Source organism: Chiloscyllium punctatum, chromosome 3 (genome assembly GCF_047496795.1).
Source record: "Chiloscyllium punctatum isolate Juve2018m chromosome 3, sChiPun1.3, whole genome shotgun sequence".
Taxonomy (NCBI): domain Eukaryota; kingdom Metazoa; phylum Chordata; class Chondrichthyes; order Orectolobiformes; family Hemiscylliidae; genus Chiloscyllium; species Chiloscyllium punctatum.
In genome coordinates, this window is record NC_092741.1 from 54303291 (window position 1) to 54329281 (window position 25991).

Here is a 25991-nt window from a genome sequence, read left to right on the forward strand (position 1 = left end):
TTATGTCAATCTCTTCAGCACTTTCTTCAATGCATTCACATCCTTCCTATAGGGTGGCGCCCACAACTGTAGACAATACCCCAGTTGAGGCCGAACAGGTGCCTTGTACAAGGTCAACCTCACCTACCTGCCCTTGTACACTTCTGCCTCCATGTACTCTCTCTGCCTCCCCTTCGTCTCTTGCCTACACTTTCCCCTTGAGGAACTACAATGACCAGAATGCATCGCGGCCAAAACAAAGTTCTATATCCTGCGCCGATGACGGCAGAGGGGTGCCACCAGCCAATGGTGAGGCCGCGGCTGTGGCACCGTCTGCTGGACGAGGCGGAAGATGGCGGCTATGGCTGTGCTGGGGCTGGCACGAGTGGCGCTTCACCGCAACGGCGCGAGGCTGGTGCGAGCGGCAGTGACGACAACGGCCCAACGGTCGGTGGCGCATTTCACCTTCGTGCCGGAGCCCGAGCCCGCTCAGTATGGTGAGAGCTGAGGGAGGGAGAGAGAGGGGGCTGGTCTGTCCTACCAGCCGGGGTTGAGAGGAGGACACAGCTCCGACTCACCTCACTGCATCGAATCAATGACAGTGATGATAGGGCAGGGGTCCCCTTTAGCAACACACGGGAGACAGTGACATGCAGGAAAGGAGTTTTTGACAGTGCACGACGCGCAATGCCCACTGCATCCCGGTGAAAGTTCGGTCTACTCGAGTCGACTCTGTTGGCTCTTTCTGTGGAAGCTGAACGTTTCCTTCTCTGTAACTTTTAAACCCACCCCTGCTCCATTGACAGTATGGTCCCACAATATTTATAAAAGGAGAGAGCTGCTGCCAAAGGTGATCGGGCGGAAATTCGGCAGCACGCCTCTCTTTTCATCAAGTTCGGTACTTCCAAAACAACTGTTAATATGACCCTCCCCAGCAGGAGTGTAACCCTGTGGTAGTTACTTATTGTGTGTATGATGATTGTACTGTGATCGAAGCCTACACTCTCGGAAAGTGCCGCACAATCAATGCAAACATTATTTACGTAAATATTGCAATGTAAGGGAACGCAACAGCACTCTCTCGTAGTAAAGTGCTGGAAACTGCAATGAACCAATCTCTGATTTTGCTGGTTTTGAGCTCCCCTTTGACTTCTGTGCAACTTCTGTGTACCCACCTGAGATAGAAGATCAGATCTTAGTTTAATGTCTCATTTTAAAATAAAAATAATCTCTGACGGCGCAGCATTCCTGAGGTTGGTGAAGTTCCAGTGCAGTCCAGATTCTATCATCTTTGCTTCATAGGTGAGATTCCAATATGTTACGCTGATGTTTAGTTAAACACATTGTGGTTTCTGCACTGGCAAGTATACTGTGGGGTAAAAACAATGACTGCAGATGCTGGAAACCAGATTCTGGATTAGTGGTGCTGGAAGAGCACAGCAGTTCAGGCAGCATCCAAGTAGCTTCGAAATCGACGTTTCAGGCAAAAGCACTGTGGGCACAAACGTTATGTCCCAGTTACAAGAGAATTGTAGGGCACAGGATGTACATCTTGAATGTACTTTGTGATCTCAGGAAGACATTTAATGTCATCAACAGGACAGAACTCTATGTGGTTTTGGCTAACCATGGAACCTCTGTCTCACCTGTGTGTTCTATGCCAATGTACATTGTACTGTATATTTTGTCTTCACTTCTAACAACTTGAGTGAAGAATGGAGTGAAATTGGGCTGCTTCTAGCTCTCTTCTCTGTGCTCCTAATCTTTGCTTTCCCTGTGGTTATGGAGGGAGTCCACTTGCATCAACTCAGTAAGCTCTACAATCTATCGAGACTGAAAATGAAGACTAAGTACATTGTGGCCTGATCAAGAGAACTCCTCTACACTGTTACTGTGCTAGACTCTCAGATGGAAACTGAGAGACCAGGACTGATGGACGGTCTCTCATGGGTCTGGATTTGTTCTTGATTATAAGCATCATAAAAACTGATCATGGTATGAGGTCTTGAACCTCCACCCTGGTCTCACTAAATAACACCCTGCTGGAAGTGGTCAGCAAATTCAGCCATCTCAGGCCCATGGTGACAGACGATCCATCCCTTGATGCAAGACTTGATACACACTTGGCAACTATTGTTAGCTGACTCTTAAAATGCATACAGAGTAACATCTGGTGATGCTTAGGATAAAGTTGATGATTTGTTATCCCTGTGTTCTCAGCTCCTTGTTGTATGGTTGTGAAACAGTGATTACGCAGCTATTAAGAAAAGATGCTGAACAATGTAAAAGTTGCTGTCTGTGGCATATATCCTTGCAGGTCAAAATCATGGATGCGGCAGTCATTTTGAAGACAGGGCTCCCAAATTTGGGAGCACTTGTCAAATAAAGGTTGCTAGATTGGTCTTGGCACATTTACAGACTGGAAGTGTCTGAAATAAGAGTGACGAACTTAGAGCATGGATCAGTACTTGGGGATACAATGTTGTGGCCATAATGAAGATGTGGGTTTCACAGGGGCAGGAATGGTTGTTTGATGTTCCAGGGTTTAGAACATTTAAAAAGAACACGGAGAGTGGAAAAAGAGGAGGAGGTGTAGTATTGCTAATTAGAGAGTGCATAACAGCTACAGAAATAAAGGTTGTTGAGGAAGGTTTGTCTACTGAGTCAGTATGGGTGGAAGTTAGGAACAGCAAACGAACAGACACCGCACTGGGGGTTTTCTACAGACCACCTAATAGCAGTAGAGAGATTGAAGATCTCATAGGCAGGCAGATTCTAGAAAAATGCAAAAGTAGTAGGGTTGTTGTTATGGGTGATTTCAACTTTCCCAATATCGACTGGAACCTCCTGAGTGCCGATGGTTTGGATGGAGCCATTTTTGTTAGGTGTGTTCAGGAGGGTTTCCTTACTCAGTATGTAGACAGACCGACTAAGAGAGAGGCCATTTTGGATTTGGTGCTCAGCGACGAGCCAGGACAGGTGTCAGATCTCATGGTGGGAGAGCACTTTGGTGAAAGTGATCACAACTGCCTCACATTTAGCATAACCTTGGAGAGTGAAAGGAGCAGTTACCGAGGGAAGATATTTAATTGGGGAAAAGGAAATTGTGATGTTATCAGACAGGAATTGGGAAGTACAGACTGGGAGCAATTGTTCTACAGAAAGGGCACAGCAGACATGTAGAGACTATTTAAGGAGCAGTTGTTGCGAGTGATGCACAAATTTGTTCCTCTGAGATAGGTAAGAAGGGTTAAGATTAAGGAACCTTGGGTGACGAGAACAGAGGAACTTCTCGTCAAAAGGAAGAAGGCAGTTTACGGAAGGCGTAGGAAGCAAGGATCTAGCACAGCTTTAGAGGATTACAGGCTTGCAAGAAAGGAACTCAGAAATGGACTGAGGAGAGCCAGCAGGGGAGATGAAAAAGGCTTGGCAAGAAGGATTAGGGAGAACCCAAAGACATATTCCTCACATATGAGTAAAAAGAGAATGATCAGGTAGGGCCTGATCAGGGATAGCGGAGGGAACTTGTGCGTGGAGTCTGAGCACATCGGGGAAGCCCTAAATGAGTTTTTTGCTTCAGTTTTCACAAAGGAAAGGGAACTTGTTGTAAATGAAAACTGAGAGGCGCTGGGATACAGTCTTGACCAGATCAAGACTGATGAAGTTGATGTGCTAGCAATTTTGGAAAACATTAAGATTGATAAGTCCCCAGGGCTAGACCAGATTTATCTTAGGCTGCTCCGGGAAGCGAGAAGGCTGGTGAGGATATTTGCCTCCTCCCTCTCCACAGGAGTCGTACCGGAAGATTGGAAGGAGGCGAATGTTGTTCCTCTTTTCAAGAAGGGTAGTAGGGAAATCCCTGGCAATTACAGGCCAGTCAGTCTTATGTCTGTAGTTAGCAAAGTTTTGGAAAGAATTTTGAGGGATACGATTTATGACTATTTGGCAAAGCATAGTGTGATTAAAGGCAGTCAGCATGGCTTTGTGAGGGGCAGGTCATGCCTCACAAATCTTATTAAGTTCTTTGAGGAGGTGTCAAGACAGGTCAACGATGGTCGAGCAGTGGATTTGGTGAATATGGACTTCAGAAAGGTATTTGATAGGGTTCCCCATGTTAGGCTCATTCATAAAGTCAGGAAGTATGGGATACAGGGAGATTTGGCTATCCGGATTCGGAATTGGCTGGCTGACAGAAGGCAGAGAGTCATTGTAGATGGAGGTCAGTGTTGAGTAGGGTCCCGCAGGGCTCAGTTCTTGTGCCTCTGCTCTGTGTAGATTTTCTAAATTACTTGGATGAGGAGGTTGAGGGGTGGTTTAGTAAATTTGCAGATGACACAAAGGTTGGAGGTGTCGTTGATAGTATAGAGGGCTACTGCAAGCTGCAGCTTGACATAGAGAGGATGCAGAACTGGGGTGAGAAATGGCAGATGGAGTTCAAACTGGATAAATGCGAAGTGATGCATTTTGGAAGGTCGAACTTGAATGCTGAATATAGGATTAAAGACAGGATTCTTGGCAGTGTGGAGGAATAGAGGGATCTGGGTGTGCAGGTACATAGATCCATCAAAGTTGCCATCCAAGTGGATAGGATTGTTAAGAAAGCATATGGTGTTTTGGCTTTCATTAACAGGGGGATCGAGTTTAAGAGCCGCAAGGTTTTGCTGCAGCTCTACAAGTCCCTGGTGAGACCACACTTGGAATATTGTGTCCAGTTCTGGTCGCCCTACTATAGGAAAGATACAGAGGCTTTGGGGAAGGTGCAAAGAAGGTTTACCAGGATGCTGCCTGGACTGGAGGGCTTGCCTTATGAAGAAAGGTTGAATAAGCTTGGACTTTTCTCTCTGGAGAGATGGAGGAAGAGAGGAAACCTGATCGATGTGTACAAAATAATGAGAGGAATAGATAGAGTCAATAGCCAGAGACTTTCCCCCAGGGTAGGATTGACTGGTACGAGAAGTTATAGTTTGAAGATATTAGGAGGAATGTATAAAGGAGACATCAGAGGTAGATTGTTTACACAGAGAGTTGTGAATGCATGGAATACGTTGCCAGCTGTGGTGGTGGAAGCAGAGTTATTGGGGACATTTAAGCGATTGCTGGACATGCACATGGATAACAGTGAGTTGAGGAGTGCATAGGTTAAGTTACTATATTTTACATTAGGATTAAATCTCAGCACAACATTGTGGGCCAAAGGGCCTGTTCTGTGCTGTACTTTTCTATGTTCTAAGACAATCATGCATCCAAGGTATTGTATGGTGAGGTAGCCAAAGCCAGATGACTGTTAGGGTAGTCCAAAGCTCCACTTCAAGGATACTAGCCAGTGTGATGTGAACACCCTAAATATTGCACCTGGGCGTCACTAGCTGACATCAGAGGAAAATTTATGTGCCACCACCAGGACCAGGTGTTACATGAGCTTGGTGTCAGACACCAGTGCTGAAAACAATTAACAACCACACTTGATAGCTTCACTTGCAGCAACTGTGACAGAACCTGCTGCATAAGGACTGGCATCTTTAGCAATTAGCAGGTACATATGAAGGCATCTCATTTGAAATAGATTGTTTGCTTAGTTGGGAGGATGCTGCCGCTACTGCTGACGAGGTCAAGGATGATAGTTTAACTTCAGGAGTGTGTTTCCATGCTGTAATTAAAACCATTAGATAACATGGATTTGTTTTCAAATCAATGAGATGTTGAAACTCCTCATAAAGACAACCAGCACACGTGTTGTGAATGGATTCTGTTGCTGATTCCATTTGCAAGTTGATTTGTATGCAAGCTGGCGCACAGTGTAGGACAATATAAAGCAGCTGCTTATAAGTAAAGGAAATTTTTGTATGTTGAATATTTAAAATTACCTCCCTGTATGGGATCACGTTTACAAGTGAGTGTTTGTAAGTCGAGATCCCCCTAGTATGTCAGAGTTTTCAGTGTACTTTGTTCGCTCCAAACTCATCCATTTCAATGGTCACCTAACCAGTCTCCACTCCAAATGTTTCAGTTCGTTCAAATCATTGCCTGTATCATAACCTGACTAAATTCAGCTCACTGATATCTCTGTCATGCCAATCTGCATTGGCTTCCAGTTTCTCAATGTATAAAATGTGAAAGTGTAATCCTTACGCTTAAATTCATTCATGATCTTGCTCCTCTCTTTTTTTTACCATTATCTATAGTCTTATAGTCCCCAGATTCCATATTGTTGCAACAATAATCTCTTGTGTATTCCACCTGTATCGCTGGCAACAAACTCAAGTTCCATCCTCTGGAATTCCTTTCTATGTATGTTTTAGTTGATATTAACAATTATATTGTTTTTCTTGTATTTTAGTTATAATTATTGGCCATTATGCAGAAGGACATGTATTACACTTAACTAACTTTATTTTATTATTCAAAAAATTAAATGATAACTTGAAAGGTTTACGATTCCCAACTAAATAACCAAGAAAAAATAGCAAACTAATAATACAGTTCTGGACTTAGATCCCAGATGTGAAGCATCAGCTCACTGATCTATTGTTCCATGAACAAAAAATGGGTGTGAAAGTCTAAGTGTACTTCTGAACAACATGGAGTAGTAGGCGAGTGATGACATGTTGCAGAATTTAAAATTGGTTTAAGAATAATGACTTTGAAACATATCCAAAAGCCTATACTTATTTTTTCCTCTTTTTATTATTTACTTCTCCTTTCCTCCCTCCAGAAGACTTTAGTCCAGTGTGACCACTAACAGATAATTTAGAGTGGAGCTGCAAATGTGAATTTTGTGTCATGGAATAGTATGCAAATCCGGTAAGTCTTTTAAAGATATCAGGGAGATCAGTGGTACAATGATATTAGATAAGCAGGTAAATTGACCAGTAGTTTATATCTTTTCATGTTCTGAATACAGAAGGGAAGTAGAGGGCTTGGTGATGTGGTGCAATGAGAACAACCTCTCTCAACATCGGTAAAACTAAAGAACTGATCATCGACTTCAAAAACAAATGATGAGAATATGCCCCCATCTATATCAAAGGAACTGAAGTTGAGAGGGTGGAGAGAGTCAAGTTCCTCAGATTGATGATACCTACAAGCTGTCTTAGATTTACCATGTAGATACAACGGTCAAGAAGGCACAATAACATCTCTTCTTCCTTAGGCAGCTCAGGAAATTTGACATGTCCATAAGGAACCTCACCTAATTTCTACAGATGCACAATTAAAAACATACTATCTGGGTGCATAATGGATTGATATGGTAACTGCTCTGCCCAGGACCGTAAGAAACTACAAAAGGTGGTGTGCACAGCTGAAACTATCATGGAAACTAACCTTTCATCCATAGACTCCATTTACATGACTCATGGCTGCGGAAAGGCTGGGCCAACATCATCAAAGACCCATCACACCCCAGTATTGGTCTCCTACAACTGCTTCTGTCAAACAGAAGATACAGAAGGCTGAACTGGCACCAACAGGTTCAGGAACAGCTGCTTCCTGGTCATTATTAGACTGATGAATGAACTTTCTAGATTCAAATATCGTTGATTTTGCTAATGTTGATCTTGCCCAGCGCACGCTCTGTGCAGTATAACCTGTATGCCTCTGTGCAAGTCTTTTTGATCTGAACATCCTTGCCTACTATGATCTTCCTGTACTGCTCATAAACAAAACCTTTTCACTGTACTTCACTTGACAATAAATCAATTAATCAATTAATTTGCTGTAATGAATGTGCTCTTACTTGTCCACCAAAATTTGATTCATTACTATTTGTGTTTGCCAGTTTTCATACTTTATTACAGATGCCTTTCCATATTTCGAAAGAAGTAGTTGACAATCTTTGCATAAACGAAAGTGACAAATTGATATTTTTTTCAAGAACTTTTATTGACAAATCAAAAGCTTTCGCATCAGCTTACTGATATATTGATCCATGATCAAGAAATGGGTGTGAAAGTATAAGTGCATTTCTGAAATGCTATGCTGGAAATATAAAATGACAATATTTAATATTTTCTTCTGCCTTAGAATAATAAAAGTTTGTTTAAAAACTTAAATTTATGAACAATTTAATCTAAAGTCATTAGTCAGTGTTGAAGTTTGTAATGAAACCAAATTGTATTTTTTTGAAGGTCCAACTCAGAAGATGAACCTTTTTCAATCCATTACAAGTGCCTTGGACAACATTTTGGCAAAAGATCCAACTGCAAGTATGTAACTTTTCTTTTGTTGTCTTTATTAGGTTGTGGGGTGTGACTGGTTGAGAGATGGAAGTGAAATCAGGAAATGTTCTTCACTAGATCATCTATATCTATCCCCTGCTTTTTAAAGTGGTTTCTGGTGGACTGTTCATGCATTAATGCAATCCAGCATTGGCTCTGAAGCAAATAGTGGGCTATTATAGGACATTATGTTTGTGTCTTCCTCTTCAAGCCCATGGAGATAGTGATGTTTTAGATAGGTTAATTTGAGATGTAATCCATTTTATGAGAGGGGGAAGAAGTCCTGTATCTATTTATTTATTTAATTATTTATTTATGTATGATTAAATTAGATTCCGTACAGTGTGGAAACAGGCCCTTCGGCCCAACAAATCCACACCGACCCTCCAAAGAGCAACCACCCAGACCCATTTACCCCAACTTTTTCTGCCATGCGTATTAAGATATAAATTGATAGACCCAGACTTCCACAGTAAAAATCTCTGGAATTTGGAAATCTTGCCTGTGTTGTGGTCAGCTCAGGTTTCATGACAATAATTCATGGAAATAGTTAAAATGGCTAGCAATCAGCTGTTGACATTTAAATCCCATTTTGCTATTACCACTATCCAGAATGAGCAAAGCAGACCAAACCTTTTATTTGTGCATTTTCTTGGATGGCTTTTGGGGAGCTAAGGTATTCCTCCAGATAAGGCTGCTGAGATGTTATGCTCTTGGAAGAGGTGGGGTGGTAAGTGGGTGGATTGAGAGGAGATTTGTAGACCCGGTACCCTGTGGGATTGTTAAAACTATTGATGAATATGCTTAAAAGGTTTGTGCACATATTTAGAACTGCCAAAGCTGACATGGAACATAGGCGTGAGTATAGAGGCATAGGTTTGCATTCATCTTGTGAGGATCATTGATTGGATACAGGAGCTCAGGATGGCATGGTGAATATGAACAGTTATGCAGATAGGTACAGGGCATTAGGTGGCGAGAAGTGTATGGGGAAAACAGATTTGTATTAGTGTGGTATTGTGAGTAAGAGGTGGTATTTGGGTAGGTAGTGATTAATAAGGTGGCATGGATTAGCATGAATGTGTGAGGGAGAGAGGGAGGCATATGAGGAGTGGCTCGAGGGCTGTATTTAGTTTCTCTTGTTTTTTTAAATTAATTTTCTACAGGAGCATTGGTGCATGGAGGCAGGCTTTGCATCCAGCACGTGTTTGCAGCTTGCAGCCTCTGCTGTCGTCTGAGATTGTCAGGCTCACGTCTTGGGGAACACTACCAACCCGCATGAAAATGCAACTCTTTGGCTTGTTTTTCTTTAGTAGGGTTTGCGGAAGTGGGAGGTGGCCGTTTTCATGGTGTTGGCTTATATTGCAGGCCAGCTATAAAAATAAATACAGAAGGAAGCTACAATTTTTAGATAAAGAAAATAGCCATGATACTTACAATGTATGTTTTCATTTATACATTTTATCTGTGAATTTATTTGCTGGTTTTCTTCAAAGTAAGATCAAAAATATGATCTAGGCTAAAGATGAATTAATTTTGAAACTGGGCATAGTTAATTGCATTTATGTGTCCTGTCTCTTACAATGAGTACTATTGATAACTAGCTATTGCATGCTTCTGGTGTTACAGGAAAAACTGGTTTGTCAAATTACAACTTCTTCCCTCTTCCATTACCAACTGTTGTCTTACAGAAACCTTTAGTTTGTTTCCTGTGCTTAGTAAAAATTGTGAAACACCCTCATCGTTGTCATTCTTGTACGGCTCTCACCTAAACAACAAGCTAAAAATAATATGACCAAGATTGCTGTCAAAATTATAACAAGAATTTTGGACCTTGTTACTTGTGCACAAATGGTACAACAACTTGGGAAGAAGACTGATGTGTGGTTAACATGGATATCCAAAACCTGATGTCTGAGAAGTGCCACTTCAACCCTGTGCCACATGCTAGTGAGAATAGAAATAAAAAGATGGAGAATCAATCCTTGGGTGGATGCATTGCACGGGTGAGGGAGGCATTTATGTTTTTAGGACATTTGGACCAGCTCTGAGGAAGAGGCACTCATTCCAAAAGGGCGTGGTACATCTCAACAAGGACTAATGTTCTTGCAGGAAATATAGTTGATTAGGATTTAAACTAAATATTTGGGGAGATGAGCACTAGTATATAGAAGTAGAAAAGTGGAATAAGACATGTGAGAGTATTGCATAGTACTCCAGAAGGAAGTAGTATCAGGTAGGAACGTGCTCGAAGGATTGTGGAGATCACAAAAATGGTGAAGATAAGCTACTTAATGCTTAAGGATGCCATGCGCTAAGAAAAGATGAAGAACAAATGAAACTGGTTACATAGTTATAATAATGTAGTGTCCTTGAGAGGACAAGGACAAGAGTTCAGTTGGTTAGAGTTGAAAAGCCAAAAAGACATGATCGTGCAACTGGGGTATTCTGTAGTCTTCTAAATAGTGCGTGTGCTACAGATGGAGCAGATCTACCTGAAATGTTTCTTGTTAGCTAATTAAAACAAAAAAGTAGGACACCCCCATCAATCAGTTGAAAGGAGTAAAAGTTGATTATGTTTTGTGATGGAGGAGAAAGTGAGGACTGCAGATGCTGGAGACTTTCCTCATTCCTGAAGAAGGGCTGATGCCCGAAATGTCGATTCTCCTGTTCCTTGGATGCTGCCTGACCTGTTGTGCTTTTCCAGCAACACATTTTCAGCTATGTTTTGTGATGTGATTGGTTGCACGTTTCTCTATTTTGTAGCAATGTATAAAATAGTATTACAGGAAAACAATATAATTACTTTCTGAAATTCTACTTATTTAAAGCCATGCCCAGTAACCATTTCCTTCTAATTAGAATTGCAATTCCTTTGTACTCAAAGGACTTTACAAACAAGAGGACAAAAGACTACCTCCCATGTTCCCTCTTCTGTACTTGTATCTCTTGGCATACCAAATCACTTTAAGGTCATATAAAAAAATCTGCATACATGTCACACAGTGTGCACTCACAGATTATATTGATATATCATTTTGATTAGTATTTTGGTTCTGCCCACTACTTTTTATTTGACAGAGGAAGAACAGTTTCAATAAAAGTAACTTAAAGTTTGCAGAGCCTGTTGTATTCGGCCAGTGGTGTTTTTCTTTTGCACCTTCTGGAGTTTTGCTGTGAAGTCTATCACACTTTATATAGTAATAGGAATTTGGCATTTTGTTACAACAGTGTAATGCTGATACTTAGCATATTTTATTTGGTAATTCAGTTTTACATGTTCCAATCTGGATGCTGCTTGTGCTTCTGGAATAATTAAAGAGAAACTGATATTTTATCGCGTCAATGAGAAACCTATTCGTCAAATAAAATATGGTAAAGGAAGCTGCACAACTTTGTTTCATTTTTGTGCAAAAAATTATTGAATTAACCTTTCACAGTTTTTGATCAAAATACCACAGTGGCACATTTTGTCAGTGTAACAACTCATCCATGCATCTCTTGAGCTCAAATTTATGCTATAAACTAGCAGATCTCCGTTGTGTTGCATATGCTGAGTTGGGGAACATGTCATTTTATAAAAGGTTGCTTTGGGGGGTGGGGGGGGAGGTGGTCACTGATTTATAGTGAATAGAAAAAGTCAAATGTTTCATCACTTTATATTTTGAGATTTTTCTGTTTTAATTGGATTTGACATTAAATTTGGCAAAATATATTTTGTGAAATCATTTGAGGTATACATGCTTGTATGCAAAAGCTGATAACCTTTAATTTATTTATCTTTTACTTTTTATCCTATTAATTTTTCTAAATATTAGAATGCATGTGTTCTGTGATACTTTTACTTAATATTTTGGGGATTTCCATATAGTTTAGTATAATGGGTGCTATTTTGGATTTTGTTCACATTGTAGGAACAGCTTTAGGATTGCAACATAAATCTTGTGAAGTCTCAGCTCCATGACATTTGACAATACAAGGGCAGGGATGGATTGTAAGATATTATTCACTGGTAGATCTTTGTGGGCTTTCCATAGGGCAAAGGCAGATTCTAGTGGTACCATATATTGTACGTTTCTAATAGATCTCAGCAAAGACTCAATTTTTTTGTTGATTCCTGAAAAATTACTGTTTTCTTAGATAATTAAATATTGGAGCTGTATAAATAAATGCACAGACCCTGTCTCTCAACCTGAGTAAGTGCATGGTGGCTATTTTAATAATGTTGTCAATTATAATCTGGACAAGTCAATCTACAATTTTAAAACCTCTTAAAATGATTTGTTGAAATGAATATTTCATGCAATATCCTTTAAATGGCCAGCCTTCTGCTTTGAATGAGGGGAGGAGTGCAATGGAAATCCACCGTCAGTACCCCATGAGCTGTATTAAAATCTGTTATCTTAATCAGCAAACTTGTTTATTTGTTTCTCCTTTTTACTGCAAATGAGACTTTCACCAGGTTTCTTCAATAAATTCAAAAATAACTCATTTATTATAAATAAACTTATTCTTCGTACAAGCGGCAAAACTGGTTATCAACTAAGCTACAATACCGAATTAAACTAAGTCCCCTTAGTTCCCATCACACACATTCATGAGCAAACAAGACAACATGGCTCTGTGAAGCTATTACGAATTTAGAAAAAATAATCAAAGAAAGGAACAACATGCTGATAGTAATAGAACAATGGAAGATCTTCAGTGAAATTTCAAATTCAAATGGGAAACAGGAGTTATGATGTTTAAAACTTTATCTGGGATTCAAACTATTTCACAGAGAGAGAGCTTTTGATCATTTCACCTTATGTGTCATAGAGTGATTGTCATAGAGATGTACAGCATAGAAACAGACGTTCGGAGAGACTGGTTTTCTGTTGCAATATTCTTCAACAACTCACATCTCAGATCTGTGAAAACAAACAACAACTTAATCCCAGAAACGTCTGCTGGGCATTGAACAGGACAGATCCCAAGTCTGTTGTCCAGTAATTAAGGATCATGAAATTCACCCATGTCTCCTCAAATTGGACTTTATCCACAATTATTTGCTTTTCCAGTCAACAACAGATAATCCACAGTTCCACATTCCAGTTTCTCAATGGAATGCATGTACATTTTTAGACAAGCATTTCCTGTGATTGGAAATGCTCCCAGATTCCTAACAAAATGTTATTTAAAGTCCATTCAAAATAGTTGATGTTTTACATAGGAACAAAAACAGGCCATTCAGTCCATTGGGCTTGACCTCCTATTCAATACGATCATGGCTGATCAAACATTTCAATATCATTTATGTACACCATCCATAATACACTATAAGCAGAAATCTAACAATCATTGCCTTAAATATATTCAAAGACTGAACTTCCATAGCCCTCTGTAGTAGAGAATACTGAAGTAAGTAAAATGCTTATCTCAGTCCTAAATGATGTCCTCCTTTTTTTAAGATTGTGCTCCTTGGTTCTGGGCTCTCCAACTAGGAGAAACAGCTTTCCCGCATCCACCCTGTATATTCCTATAAGCATTTTGTAAACTTCGATGAGATCACCTCTCATTCTCTGAAACGCTACAGAATACAGGTCCAGTTTGCCCAAACTCTTCTTATGGGACAGTGCTGCCATCCTCTGAGCAAGTCTGGTGAGTCTTTATTGTATCATCTCTATGGCAATAATATTATTCCTAAGATAAGGAGACCAAAACTGCACAGAGTACTCTAAGTCTAACCAAGCCTTATCCAGCCTGTCCAATCTCTCCTTATTACTAAAACTCTCCATCATGGGCACCATCCTGGTAAGTTTCCTGTGCACCATCTCCAGTGCAATCTCAGCCTTATATAATGTAGATTTCAGAATTGCACACAATGCTGTCGCTGTGGTCTCACCAATATTTTGTACAGTTCAAAGGTTTGTAGCTCGGGTGCTCGTTGTGGTTCTGTTCGCCGAGCTGGGAATTTTTGTTGCAGATGTTTCGTCCCCTGTCTAGGTGACATCCTCAGTGCTTGGGAACCTCCTGTGAAGCGCTTCTGTGATCTTTCCTCGGGCATTTGTAGTGGTTTGTCTCTGCTGCTTCTGGTTGTCAGTTCCAGCTGTCAATTCGACTGGGACAACACTACAATTATAGGACAAGCCAAACAGAGAACAGCCAGGGAATTCCTAGAGGCATGGCACTCATCCACAGATTCAATCAATAAGCACATTGACCTGGACCCAATATACCGACCACTGCAGCGGACAGCTGGAACTGACAACCGGAAGTGGCAGATTCAAACCACTAAAATACCAGAGGAAAGATCACAGAAGCGCTTTACAGGAGGCTCCCAAGCACTGAGGATGTCACCTAGACGGGGACGAAACGTCTGCAACACAAATTCCCAGCTCGGCGAACAGAACCACAACATTTTGTACAGTTCCAATGTAACCTCCTCCTTCCCCTCCAAATCCCCCCACCGCCCCCAACTTTTAGCCCAAGTGCTATATCTGACTGCTCCTTGAAATCATACAGCTTTTTTGTCCTCAGCTACTTTCTGTGATGGCAAATTCCACAGATTCACCACTCTTTGTTTGAAAAATTATTCTCCCCATCCACCCTACCTGTCCAGTCCTAAATGATTTTTCCTATAACCTTAGACTTTGACTCCTGAATTTTACATTGGCAACGTCTTTCCTGCATCTACCCTGTCTGGTCCTGTTAGAATTTTATGTTTATATAAGATAACCACCTCCACCTCCATTCTTTTGAACTATGATGAATATAATTCTAACCGATTCAACCTCTTCTCACATGCAAGTCCTGCTAACCTAGGAATAAGAGACAATCTAACCCCTGGCCCATGACATTCAGTGGTGTTAGCATCACTGAATTCCTCCACTATCAACAGCCTGGGAGTTGCCATTGACCAGAAACCCAACTGAACTTATCATATAAACAGGTCAGAAGTGAGGAATATTGCGGTGAGTAACTTACCTCTCGACTCCCCAAAACCCATCCTTGATCTAGAAGGCACAAGTGAGGGGTGTGGTAGAATAACCTGCACACGCCTGGATGAGTGCTGCTCCAAAACACTAAAAAAAAACCTTGACATCATCTCGGACAAAGCCGACTTGATTACCATGACATTCACAAGCATCCACTCCCTCCACCAATGACTTTTAGTAGCAGCAGTGTGTACTATCTTCAAGATACACTGAAAAATTTATCAAAGATCCTCAGACAACACCTTCAAACCCACAACCACTTCCATCTATAAAGACAAGGGTAGCAGATACATGAAGGCACCATGACGTGCAAGTTCCCCTCCAAGCCACTAACCATCCTGATTTGGAAATGTATCACTGTTCCTTCACTGTGACCATCAAAATCCTGGAATTTCATCTCTAATGGCACTGAGAGTCAGGTGGAGAGCAGCGGTTCAGGAAGGCAGGTCACCATCACCTCAAGGTAAAAATAATGACTGCAGATGCTGGAAGCCAGATTCTGGATTAGTGGTGCTGGAAGAGCACAGCAGTTCAGGCAGCATCGAAGGAGCAGCGAAATCGACGTTTCGGGCAAAAGCTTTCATTTCATCCTGATGAAAGGCTTTTGCCCAAAACGTCGATTTCGCTGCTCCTTGGATGCTGCCTAAACTGCTGTGCTCTTCCAGCACCACTAATCCAGAACCATCACCTCAAGGGCAAGGGAGGGAAGGACAATTAATTGTTGGCCAACCAGTGTCTCCCATGTCCCACGAATAAGTGAAAACAAAATCAGTTTGGTGAACCTTCACTGCACTGTTTTTATAGCAATAACATCCTTCCTCGGATAAGGTGACCAAAACTATATAGAGTATTGGAGGTGTGGTCTCACTAAGGCCCTGTATAATTGCTGTAAGACATTCCTGCTCCTGTACTTGAATTCTTTCGCTATGAAGGCCACCATACTATCTGCTGCTGTTAATGCTGCTGTACCTGCATGCTTCTCTTCACCAGCTGGTGTATGAAGATTCTGCAATCTCATTTCATGTTTCCATCTCTTCATTTATAGCTATTCAGTTAATCTGACTTCCTGTTTTTGCTGCCATAATGGATAACCTGATATTTATCCATATTATACTGCATCTACCATGCATTTGCCCACTTGCTTGTCAAAATCACACTGAAACATCTCTGCAACTTCCTCACAATTTACCTTACATAGCTTTGTGTTGTCTGCAAATATGGAGATATTACATTTAGTTTCCTCATCTAAACCAACATACACTGTACATAGCTGGGATCCAAGCATTGATCCCTGATTTACCCCACTGGTCTTGCCTGCTGTTTGGAAAACAGATTCATTTAGTCCTATCCTTTGTTTGCTGTCTGCCAGCTACTTTACTATCCATCTCAATACACTACCTCATCCCATGCACTTTAATTTTACACATTAATTTCTCATATGGGACTTTGTTGAAAACCTGAAGTGCAAATAAATTGCACCCACTGCTTCCCCCTCGCATCAACTCTACTAGAACTTCATTATTGCTGCAGATCCACCTCCTATTCCTTTTTGTCCGAACTTCCTAACCATTAAATAACATATTCAGTTCTCAGTTCTGGTGGCCATGCAGCCATGTTTCTGAAATGGTAATTAGGTCATACCCATGGACAGTGGTCCCCAATTTATGAATGTCTTAACTTGCATGAAAGACTGATCCAGAAGTTAAGAGCCAATGGGATCCAAGGCAAGTTGGCAAACTGGATCCAAAATTGGCTTGCAAATAGGAAACAGAGGGCGCTGATGCTGGGTTGATTTTGTAATTGAAAGCCTATGAACCACTGGGATCAGTGCTGGGATCCTTGCTGTTTATTACTGACATTAATACTTGGGTGTGAATGCAGAAGATATGGTTAGTATGTTTGCAGATGACACGAAAATTAGTAGTGATGTGAATAGTGACAAAGATGGTTAAAGTCTGATATTGATCAGCTGGTAAATTGGGCAAAGCAATAGCAGATGGAGTTTAATCCTGATAAGTGTGAGGTGATGCATTTTGGGAGATCTAATAAGGGAGGAGCATAACCAATGTATGGTAGGTTCCTAAGGAGTACTGAGGAACAAGGGACCATTACAACTCTGGAGATCCCTTAAGGTCGTAACACAGGTAATGGCGGTGAAGAAGGCATATGGGATGCTTGCCTTCATTAGCCAGGGTGCAGAATACAAGAGCAATGAAATCCTGTTACAACTTTATAAAACCTTTGGTAAGGCCACAGATGGAACACAGGCAGTTCAGGTTGCCACACTATTGGAAGGATGTGATTGCACTGAAGTGAGGGTGTTTAGGAGATTCACCAGGCTGTTGCTGGGATGCAGAATCTCTGTTATGAAGAGAGACTGGATAGACTGTGTTTGCTTTCCTTGGAGCAGACAAGGCTGAAGGTGGTGGTGAGAGGAGGGATATGATTGAGATACACAAAATTATAAGATAGTTTGAGAGAATCTCTTCCCCATGGCAGGTGTGTCTAAGACCAGAAGGCATAACTTGAAGATGAGAGACAGGTGATTTAGTGGCAATATGAGAGGATATGTTTTCACTCAGAGAGTGGTAGATATATGAATGTCCTGCCTGAGAGGATGGTGGAGGCAGATACCCTTGCAACATTTAAAAAACATCTGGATAAGTACTTAAAATGCCAGGGCATAATGGACTGTGAACCAAGTGCAGGTAAATGTAGTTTGTGTAGTTTGATGTATGCTGCCCGGCATATATATGGTGGGCTGAAGGGCCTGTTTCTATGCTGTGTTACTCTAATTTTTGAATGAAATCCCAAATTAGTATTAATTTTAAAGATTGAATATTTTCTTGTACATATGACTGGCTATTTTATATTGTATTGTGCTGTGTTTTGACTTACGTACAAATGGACTTATGAAATTACTCAAAACTATAGACCATTTGTAACTTAGGGATTTTCTGTATCTCTGTTTTCACATTCAATCATCTTTATTGTGAATGCTATGTACATTCGGGAAGAGCGACCTTAACTTTGTCTTCTTGACAGCATTCCACATTGGAAGCATACTTGATGTTCAGCTTTATTTCTCCACTTTTTTAGTCTTCGTACCATCTTTTCAGCTTAATGTAACCAAGTTTACCTCCTTCCAATTTGTGTTGTCATCTCCCTGACAAGCAACTTTAAAGTGAACCCATTGATAGTAACAAATAGTTCAAGGAAATCAGTCCTAGTCTTACTAAGGTGTAACCTTTTTGACTTGTACAGGATTCCACCTGCCCAAGAACCGGTTTCAAGTTCTCAGAAATCTGACTCTATCTCCCTTATACCAGCCATCCTGTACCAACCAATTCTCCAGCCACGTACTCTATCAACCAATCCTTCTGTTTTTTTTGTCCTCACTAATAAGTGACACAAAGATTAAATGAGATCACTGCTTTTGAGGTCCTTTTTAATTTCCTTCCAAACTCCTTGAAATGTGCGTTTCGTATCTCATACCTAGGAACTGTAACTGAAAAGAAGACGATTGTTTCACTCAGTAATTCAGGGGCTGTATTAAAGGCAATTTACATGAAGGGAATCATATGTAAACAATGGGACAGTCTGCTTCTTGCTCACTCACTCTCAACTAGCTTTCACAAAATCTAAAGTTAAAAACCTCAATTAAAATGTGAATAAATTCCTACTTAAATGGTTCTCTTTGTAAAATTGTAAGCTGAAGTGAATGTGAGGTAATTTTCAGCTTTGCCCCTGAGCTATTAAATTGTGGAACAATTCTTTTCTAAAACCGTTCCAATTTTTATTCCTGTAAAATCAAGTTGTGTTTGATTCCAGTAGGATACAAAGTAGCATTTATATTTGAGCATTGAGAAGAAGCCTGTATTTTAAATATGCGGTTTGGAGATGACATCTCTTCAGTTACAGATTCGAATAGTAAACATTGAAGTAGGTTTTCAGGCATTTAACAATTAAAAAAAAAATAGTGAAAGATACTCATTCTTAAATAATGCAATGAAAGAAAGAGTTTGCCGATTAGATCTCTTAAAATGCTCCATTATACTTCAAGGCTAATAAAAGTTTTTATAGTTGTAAACCACTCAGTCATGTTATGCTGTATTTCTGTTTTTTAAAAGAATCTTATTTGATTCTAGTGAAGCTGATCAACATTAATATTATGAATAACCTTCAAGCTCTCATTGTTAGACCTTATCTTGATCTTGCACTTTCTCTTCTGTTACCTTCTCCTACATGCCACCTTATGCCCTACTGTTTCCGTCAGTTCTCCTTCATAATTTTTTATTTTGCATTATTTTCCTAAATTTATCTGTTTTACTTGTCTGAATTTCTTTTCTCCCATTACCTTTGCCCTTTTGCTCTGAGCAGTATCTTATGTTTGGTTTAGGCCTTCAAATAGATTTATCTGGCTTCTTCTCTTCTATGGACTGTTGAGACTGGGTTGTTCAGTATATTCAAGACTGAAATGGACAGATTTTTAACCAGTAAGGGAATCAAGGCTGATGGCGAAGGAAAATGGAGTTGAGGATTTTCAGATAAGCCATGATCTCATTGAATGGGAGAGCAGACTAAATAGACTGAATGGCTTACTTCTGCTAAACATTTTATATCTACAATGACAAACTATCTAAGCTACTGCTAACATTTTTACTTCTAGCATTGAATTTGAGGAGCTTTCTGAATCTCATCTATGAGGTTGGCCAGACTTGAGTGTGCCATCTTGATCCTGGATCATTATCGGCTTCACATTTTCCAAATTCTCATCATCAACTCTAACCTTTAGAAGACTGAGAGGGGATCTGATTGAGACATTTAAGATTATTAAAGGATTGGACACTCTGGAGGCAGGAAACATGTTTCTGCTGATGGGTGAGTGCCGAACCAGAGGACACAGCTTAAAAATACGGGGTAGACCATTAAGGACAGAGATGAGGAGAAACTTCCTCACCCAGAGAGTGGTGGCTGTGTGGAATACTCTGCCCCAGAGGGCAGTGGAGGCCCAGTCTCTGGATTCATTTAAGAAAGAGTTGGATAGAGCTCTTAAGGATAGCAGAATCAAGGGTTAGAACAAAGAACATAGAACAATACAGCACAGAACAGGCCCTTCGGCCCATGATGTTGTGCCAAACATTTGTCCTAGCTTAAGCACTATCCATGTACCTATCCAATTGCCGCTTAAAGGTCAACAATGATTCTGACTCTGCCACTCCCACAGGTAGTGCATTCCATGCCCCCACCACTCTCTGGGTAAAGAACCTACCCCGACATCCCTCCTATACCTTCCACCCTTCACCTTAAATTTATGTCCCCTTGTAACACTCTGTTGTACCCAGGGAAAAAGTCTCTGACTGTCTACTGTATCTGTTCCCCGATCATCTTATAAACCTCTATCAAGTCACCCCTCATCCTTCGCTGTTCCAATGAGAAAAGGCCTAGCACTCTCAACCTATCCTCATACGACCTATTCTCCATTCCAGGCAACATCCTGGTAAATTTCCTCAGCACCCTCTCCAAAGCTTCCACATCTTTCTAAAATGAGGCGACCAGAACTGCACACAGTACTTCAAATGTGGCCTTACCAAGGTCCTATACAGCTGCAACATCACCTCACGACTCTTGAATTCAATCCCTCTGCTAATGAACGCTAATACACCATAGGCCTTCTTACAAGCTCTATCCACCTGAGTGGGAACTTTCAAAGAGCTATGAACGTAGACCCCAAGGTCCCTCTGCTCCTCCACCTTACTAAGAACCCTACCGTCAACCCTGTATTCCGCATTCTTATTTGTCCTTCCAAAATGGACAACCTCACACTTGACAGTGTTGAACTCCATCTGCCACTCCTCAGCCCAGCTCTGCATCATATCTAAGTCCCTTTGCAGTCGACAATAGCCCTCCTCACTATCCACAACTCCACCAATCTTCGTATCGTCTGCAAATTTACTGACCCACCCTTCGACTCCCTCTTCCAAGTCATTAATAAAAATTACAACCAGCAGAGGACCCAGAACTGATCCCTGCAGAACTCCACTTGTAACTGGGCTCCAGGCTGAATATTTACCATCTACCACCACTCTCTGACTTTGACCGGTTAGCCAGTTCTCTATCCAACTGGCTAAACTTCCCACTATCCCATGCCTCCTGACCTTCCGCATAAGCCTACCATGGGGAACCTTATCAAATGCCTTACTAAAATCCATGAACACTACATCCACTGCTCTACCCTCATCCACATGCTTGGTCACCTCCTCAAAGAATTCAATAAGACTTGTAAGGCAAGACCTACCCCTCACAAATCCGGGCTGGCTGTCCCTAATCAAGCAGTGTCTTTTCAGATACTCATAAATCCTATCCCTCAGTACCCTTTCCATTACTTTGCCTACCACCGAAGTAAGACTAACTGGCCTGTAATTCCCGGGGTTATCCCTATTCCCTTTTTTGAACAGGGGCACAACGTTCGCCACTCTCCAGTCCCCTGGCACCACCCCCATTGACAGTGAAGACGAAAAGATCATTGCCAACGGTTCTGCAATTTCCGCTGTTGCTTCCCACATATTCCTAGGATATATCTCGTCAGGCCCAGGGGACTTGTCTATCCTCAAGTTTTTCAAACTGCCCAACACATCTTCCTTCCTAACAAGTATCTCCTCTAGCTTACCAGTCCGTTTCATACTCACCTCTTCGACAATACGGTCCCTCTCATTTGTAAATACTGAAGAAAAGTACTCATTCAAGACCTCTCCTATCTCTTCCGACTCAATACATAGTCTCCCATTACTGTCCTTGATCGGACCTACCCTCGCTCTCGTCATTCTCATGTTTCTCACATATGCATAAAAGGCCTTGGGGTTATCCTTGATCCTACCCGCCAAAGATTTTTCATGCCCTCTCTTAGCTCTCCTAACCCCTTTATGGAGGTTATGGAGATAAGGCAGGAACAGGATACTGATTCAGGATGATCAGCCATGCTCATATTGAATGGTGGTGCAGGCTCGAAGGGCAGAATGCACCTATTGTCTATTGTATATTGTCTAACCTCTTCACACGTCACTGACTCAGGCCGAACTAGTCTATTTGCATTTTCAGAGTGTGTATCGTGTTAGCTATTTCTGACAAAATTTTAGTGATGATGGAAGTTGTTGCTAGTATTGGAAATCATTGAAAAACTAACAAGATTTTACAGTCGTAAAGTAAGTCTACAATCATTGTTGTAACGTTATATAGATTCCTCAAATATCAATAAAGACCAGATAATCTGTTTAATGAAATTGATTTGAGAGAAAATTGTGCATTGTGTTGTGATCCCAAAATAAGGTCTTTATTCAAAAGACCAAACATTTTAAGGAAAGGGAAAAACATATTAAGTTATACTATACAAGAAATAGTGGAATTACAGATGTTATAAAAAAAACTTATTCTTTTCAACTCCAGCAATAATGTTGCAGATAACCAGACTTCCATGAACAATCACATCTATCTTTATGCTAAAATTTCTTGTTCATCTGGCTCAGTTAAAATTGGTTTCCTTTTCAGTGAGTTTCTGTGTATTCGCACTATTATTTTCTTCAATAAATATGACTCTGAAACTTTTAAGCAGGCTGCTAACTCAGCTCAATAATACTAGTTATCACGGCTTCCTTAAGCTCATATCTCATTGTACATCTTCCTCTGTGACATTCCCATAACTTTCTGCTTCTGGGGTCTTTTTTTCAAGGAGTTCAGGACTTTTCACAATTCTGGACTGCCACCAATGGCATCTTTGTCTTTATGGACCTCTTTCCTCTGAACCTGCTTCTGACTTCTGACTTCTGTTTCTTGGTTGTAAAACCCAAAACTGTAATCACCTTAGGTAAATTAAATGACTCCTTGGAAGTAGTAGAGTCATAGAGATGTACAGCATGAAAAGAGACCCTTCGGTCCAACCCGTCAATGCCGACCAGATATCCCAACCCGATCCAGTCCCATTTGCCAGCACCTGGCCCATATCCCTCCAGACCCTTCCTATTCATATACCCATCCAAATGCCTTTTAAATTTTGCAATTGTAACAGCCTCCACCACTTCCTCTGGCAGCTCCTTCCATACACGTACCACCCTCTGCATGAAAAAGTTACCTCTTAGGTCCTTTTTATATTTTTCCCTTCTCACCCTAAACCTATGCCCTCTAGTTCTGGACTCCCTATTTATCCTTTTTATGCCCCTCATAATTTTGTAAACCTCTATAAGGTCACCCCTCAGCCTCCGACGCTTCAGGGAAAACAGCCCCAGCCTGTTCAGCCTCTCCCCATAGCTCAAATCCTCCAAATTTGACAACATCCTTGTAAATCTTTTCTGAGCCCTTTCAAATTTCACAACATCTTTCCGGTAGGAAAGAGACCAGAATTGCACGCAATATTCCAACAGTGGCCTAACCAATTTCTTGTACAGTCGCAACATGACCTCCCAAGTCCTGTACACAATACTCTGACCAATAAAGGAAAGCATACAAAATGTCGCCTTCACGATCCTATTTACCTGCGAATCCACTTTCAAGGAGCAATGAACTTACACTCCAAGGGTCTCTTTGTTCAGCAACACTCCCTAGGACCTTACCATTAAGTGTGTAAGTCCTGCTAAGATTTGCTTTCCCAAAATGCAGCACCTCACATTTATCTGCCACTTCTCAGCCCATTGGCTCATCTGGTCAAGATCCTGTTGTAATCTGAGGTAATCTTCTTCTCTCTCCATGGGAAAAAAAAATCCCATGCAAGGACTGCACAAAACACTACATCGGACAAACAGGAAGACAGTTAACGATCCGTATACACGAACACCAACTAGCCACGAAACGACACGACCAGCTATCCTTGGTAGCCACACACACAGATGACAAGCAACATGAATTCGACTGGGACAACACTACCATTATAGGGCAAGCCAAACAGAGAACAGCCAGGGAATTCCTAGAGGCATGGCACTCATCCACAGACTCTATCAACAAACACATCGACCTGGACCCAATATACCGGCCACTACAGCGGACAGCTCGAACTGACAACCGGAAGCGGCAGAGACAGACCACTATAGATGCCGGAGAAAACAGCACAGAAGCGCTTCACAGGAGGCTCCCAAGCACTGAGGATGTCACCTAGACAGGGGACGAAACGTTTGCAAGACAAATTCCCAGCTAGGCGAACAGAACCACAACAACCTGTAAATTCTGTCCCTTAGGATTCTCTCCAACAATGTGCCCACCACCAACGTCAGGCTCACTGGTCTATAGTTCCCTGGCTTGTCCTTACTACCCTTCTTAAAGAGTGGCACCACATTAGCCAACCTCCAGTCATCCGGCACCTCACCTGTGACTACCGATGATACAAATATCTCAGCAAGAGGCCCAGCAATCACTTTCCTAGCTTCCCACAGAGTTCTCGGGTGCACCTGATCAGGTCCTGGGGATTTATCCACCTTTATGTGTTTCAAGACATTTAGCACTTCTTCCTCTGTAACGTGGACATTTTACAAGGTTGTCATCATCTATTTCCCTGCTTTCTATATCTTCCATATCCTTTTCCACATTAAATATTGATGTAAAATACTCATTTAGTGTTTCCCCCATTTTCTGTGGCTCTAAACAAAGGCCGCCTTGCTGATCTTTGAGGGGCCGTATTCTCTAGGAGAAAGTGAGGACCGCAGATGCTGGAGGTCAGAGCTGAAAATGTGTTGCTGGAAAAGCGAAGCATGTCAGGCAGCATCCAAGGAACAGGAGAATCGACCTTTCGGGCCTGAGCCCTTCTTCAGGAATGAGGAGAGTGTGCCAAGCAGGCTAAGATAAAAGGTAGGGAGGAGGGACTTGGGGGAGGGTCGTTGGAAATGAGATAGGTGGAAGGAGGTCAAGGTGAGGGTGATAGGCTGGAGTGGAGTGGGGGCGGAGAGGTCAGGAAGAAGATTGCAGGTTAGGAAGGCGGTGCTGAGTTCGAGGGATTTGACTGAGACAAGGTAGGGGAGGGGAAATGAGGAAACTGGAGAAACCTGAGTTCATCCCTTGTGGTTGGAGGGTTCTCAGGCGGAAGATGAGGCACTCTTCCTCCAACCGTCGTGTTGCCATGGTCTGGCGATAGAGGAGTCCAAGGACCTGCATGTCCTTGGTAGAGTGGGAGGGGGAGTTGAAGTGTTGAGCCACGAGGTGGTTGGGTTGGTTGGTCCGGGTGTCGCAGAGATGTTCTCTGAAACGTTCCGCAAGTAGGCGGCCTGTCTCCCCAATATAGAGGAGAACAGATCGGGTGCAGCGGATGCAGTAAATGATGTGTGTGGAGGTGCAGGTGAATTTGTGGCGGATATGGAAGGATCCCTTGGGGCCTTGGAGGGAAGTAAGGTGGGAGGGGGGGTGGTGTGGGCGCAGGTTTTGCATTTCTTGTAGTTGCAGGGGAATGTGCCGGGAGTGGAGGTTGGGTTGGTGGGAGGTGTGGACCTGACAAGGGAGTCACGGAAGGAGTGGTCTTTTTGGAACGCTGATAGGGGAGGGGAGGGAAATATATCCCTGGTGGTGGGGTCCGTTTGGAGGTGGCGGAAATGACGACAGATGATATGATGTATATGGAGGTTGGTGGGGTGGTAGGTGAGGACCAGTGGGATTCTGTCCTGGTGGCGATTGGAGGGGCGGGGCTCAAGGGCGGAGGAGTGGGAAGTGGAGGAGGTACGGTGGAGAGCATCGTCGATCACGCCTGGGGGGAAATTGCGGTCTTTGAAGAAGGGGGCCATCTGGGTTCAATTTCCCCCCAGATGTGATCGACGATGCTCTCCACCGCATCTCCTCCACTTCCCGCTCC

At 41.9% G+C, this 25991-nt stretch overlaps 1 protein-coding gene across 1 annotated transcript in view; it reads left to right on the forward strand.

Moving 5' to 3' along the window:
- The first annotated feature begins 288 nt into the window (after nt 1-288).
- bckdhb (branched chain keto acid dehydrogenase E1 subunit beta) overlaps nt 289-25991 on the forward strand; it is a 312116-nt gene continuing 286413 nt past the window's right edge. Inside the window, exons 1-2 of the mRNA XM_072553417.1 lie at nt 289-476; nt 8106-8183. Coding sequence (XP_072409518.1) covers nt 332-476; nt 8106-8183 — 223 coding nt within the window. The 5' untranslated portion in view covers nt 289-331. The remainder of the gene's footprint in view (nt 477-8105; nt 8184-25991) is intronic.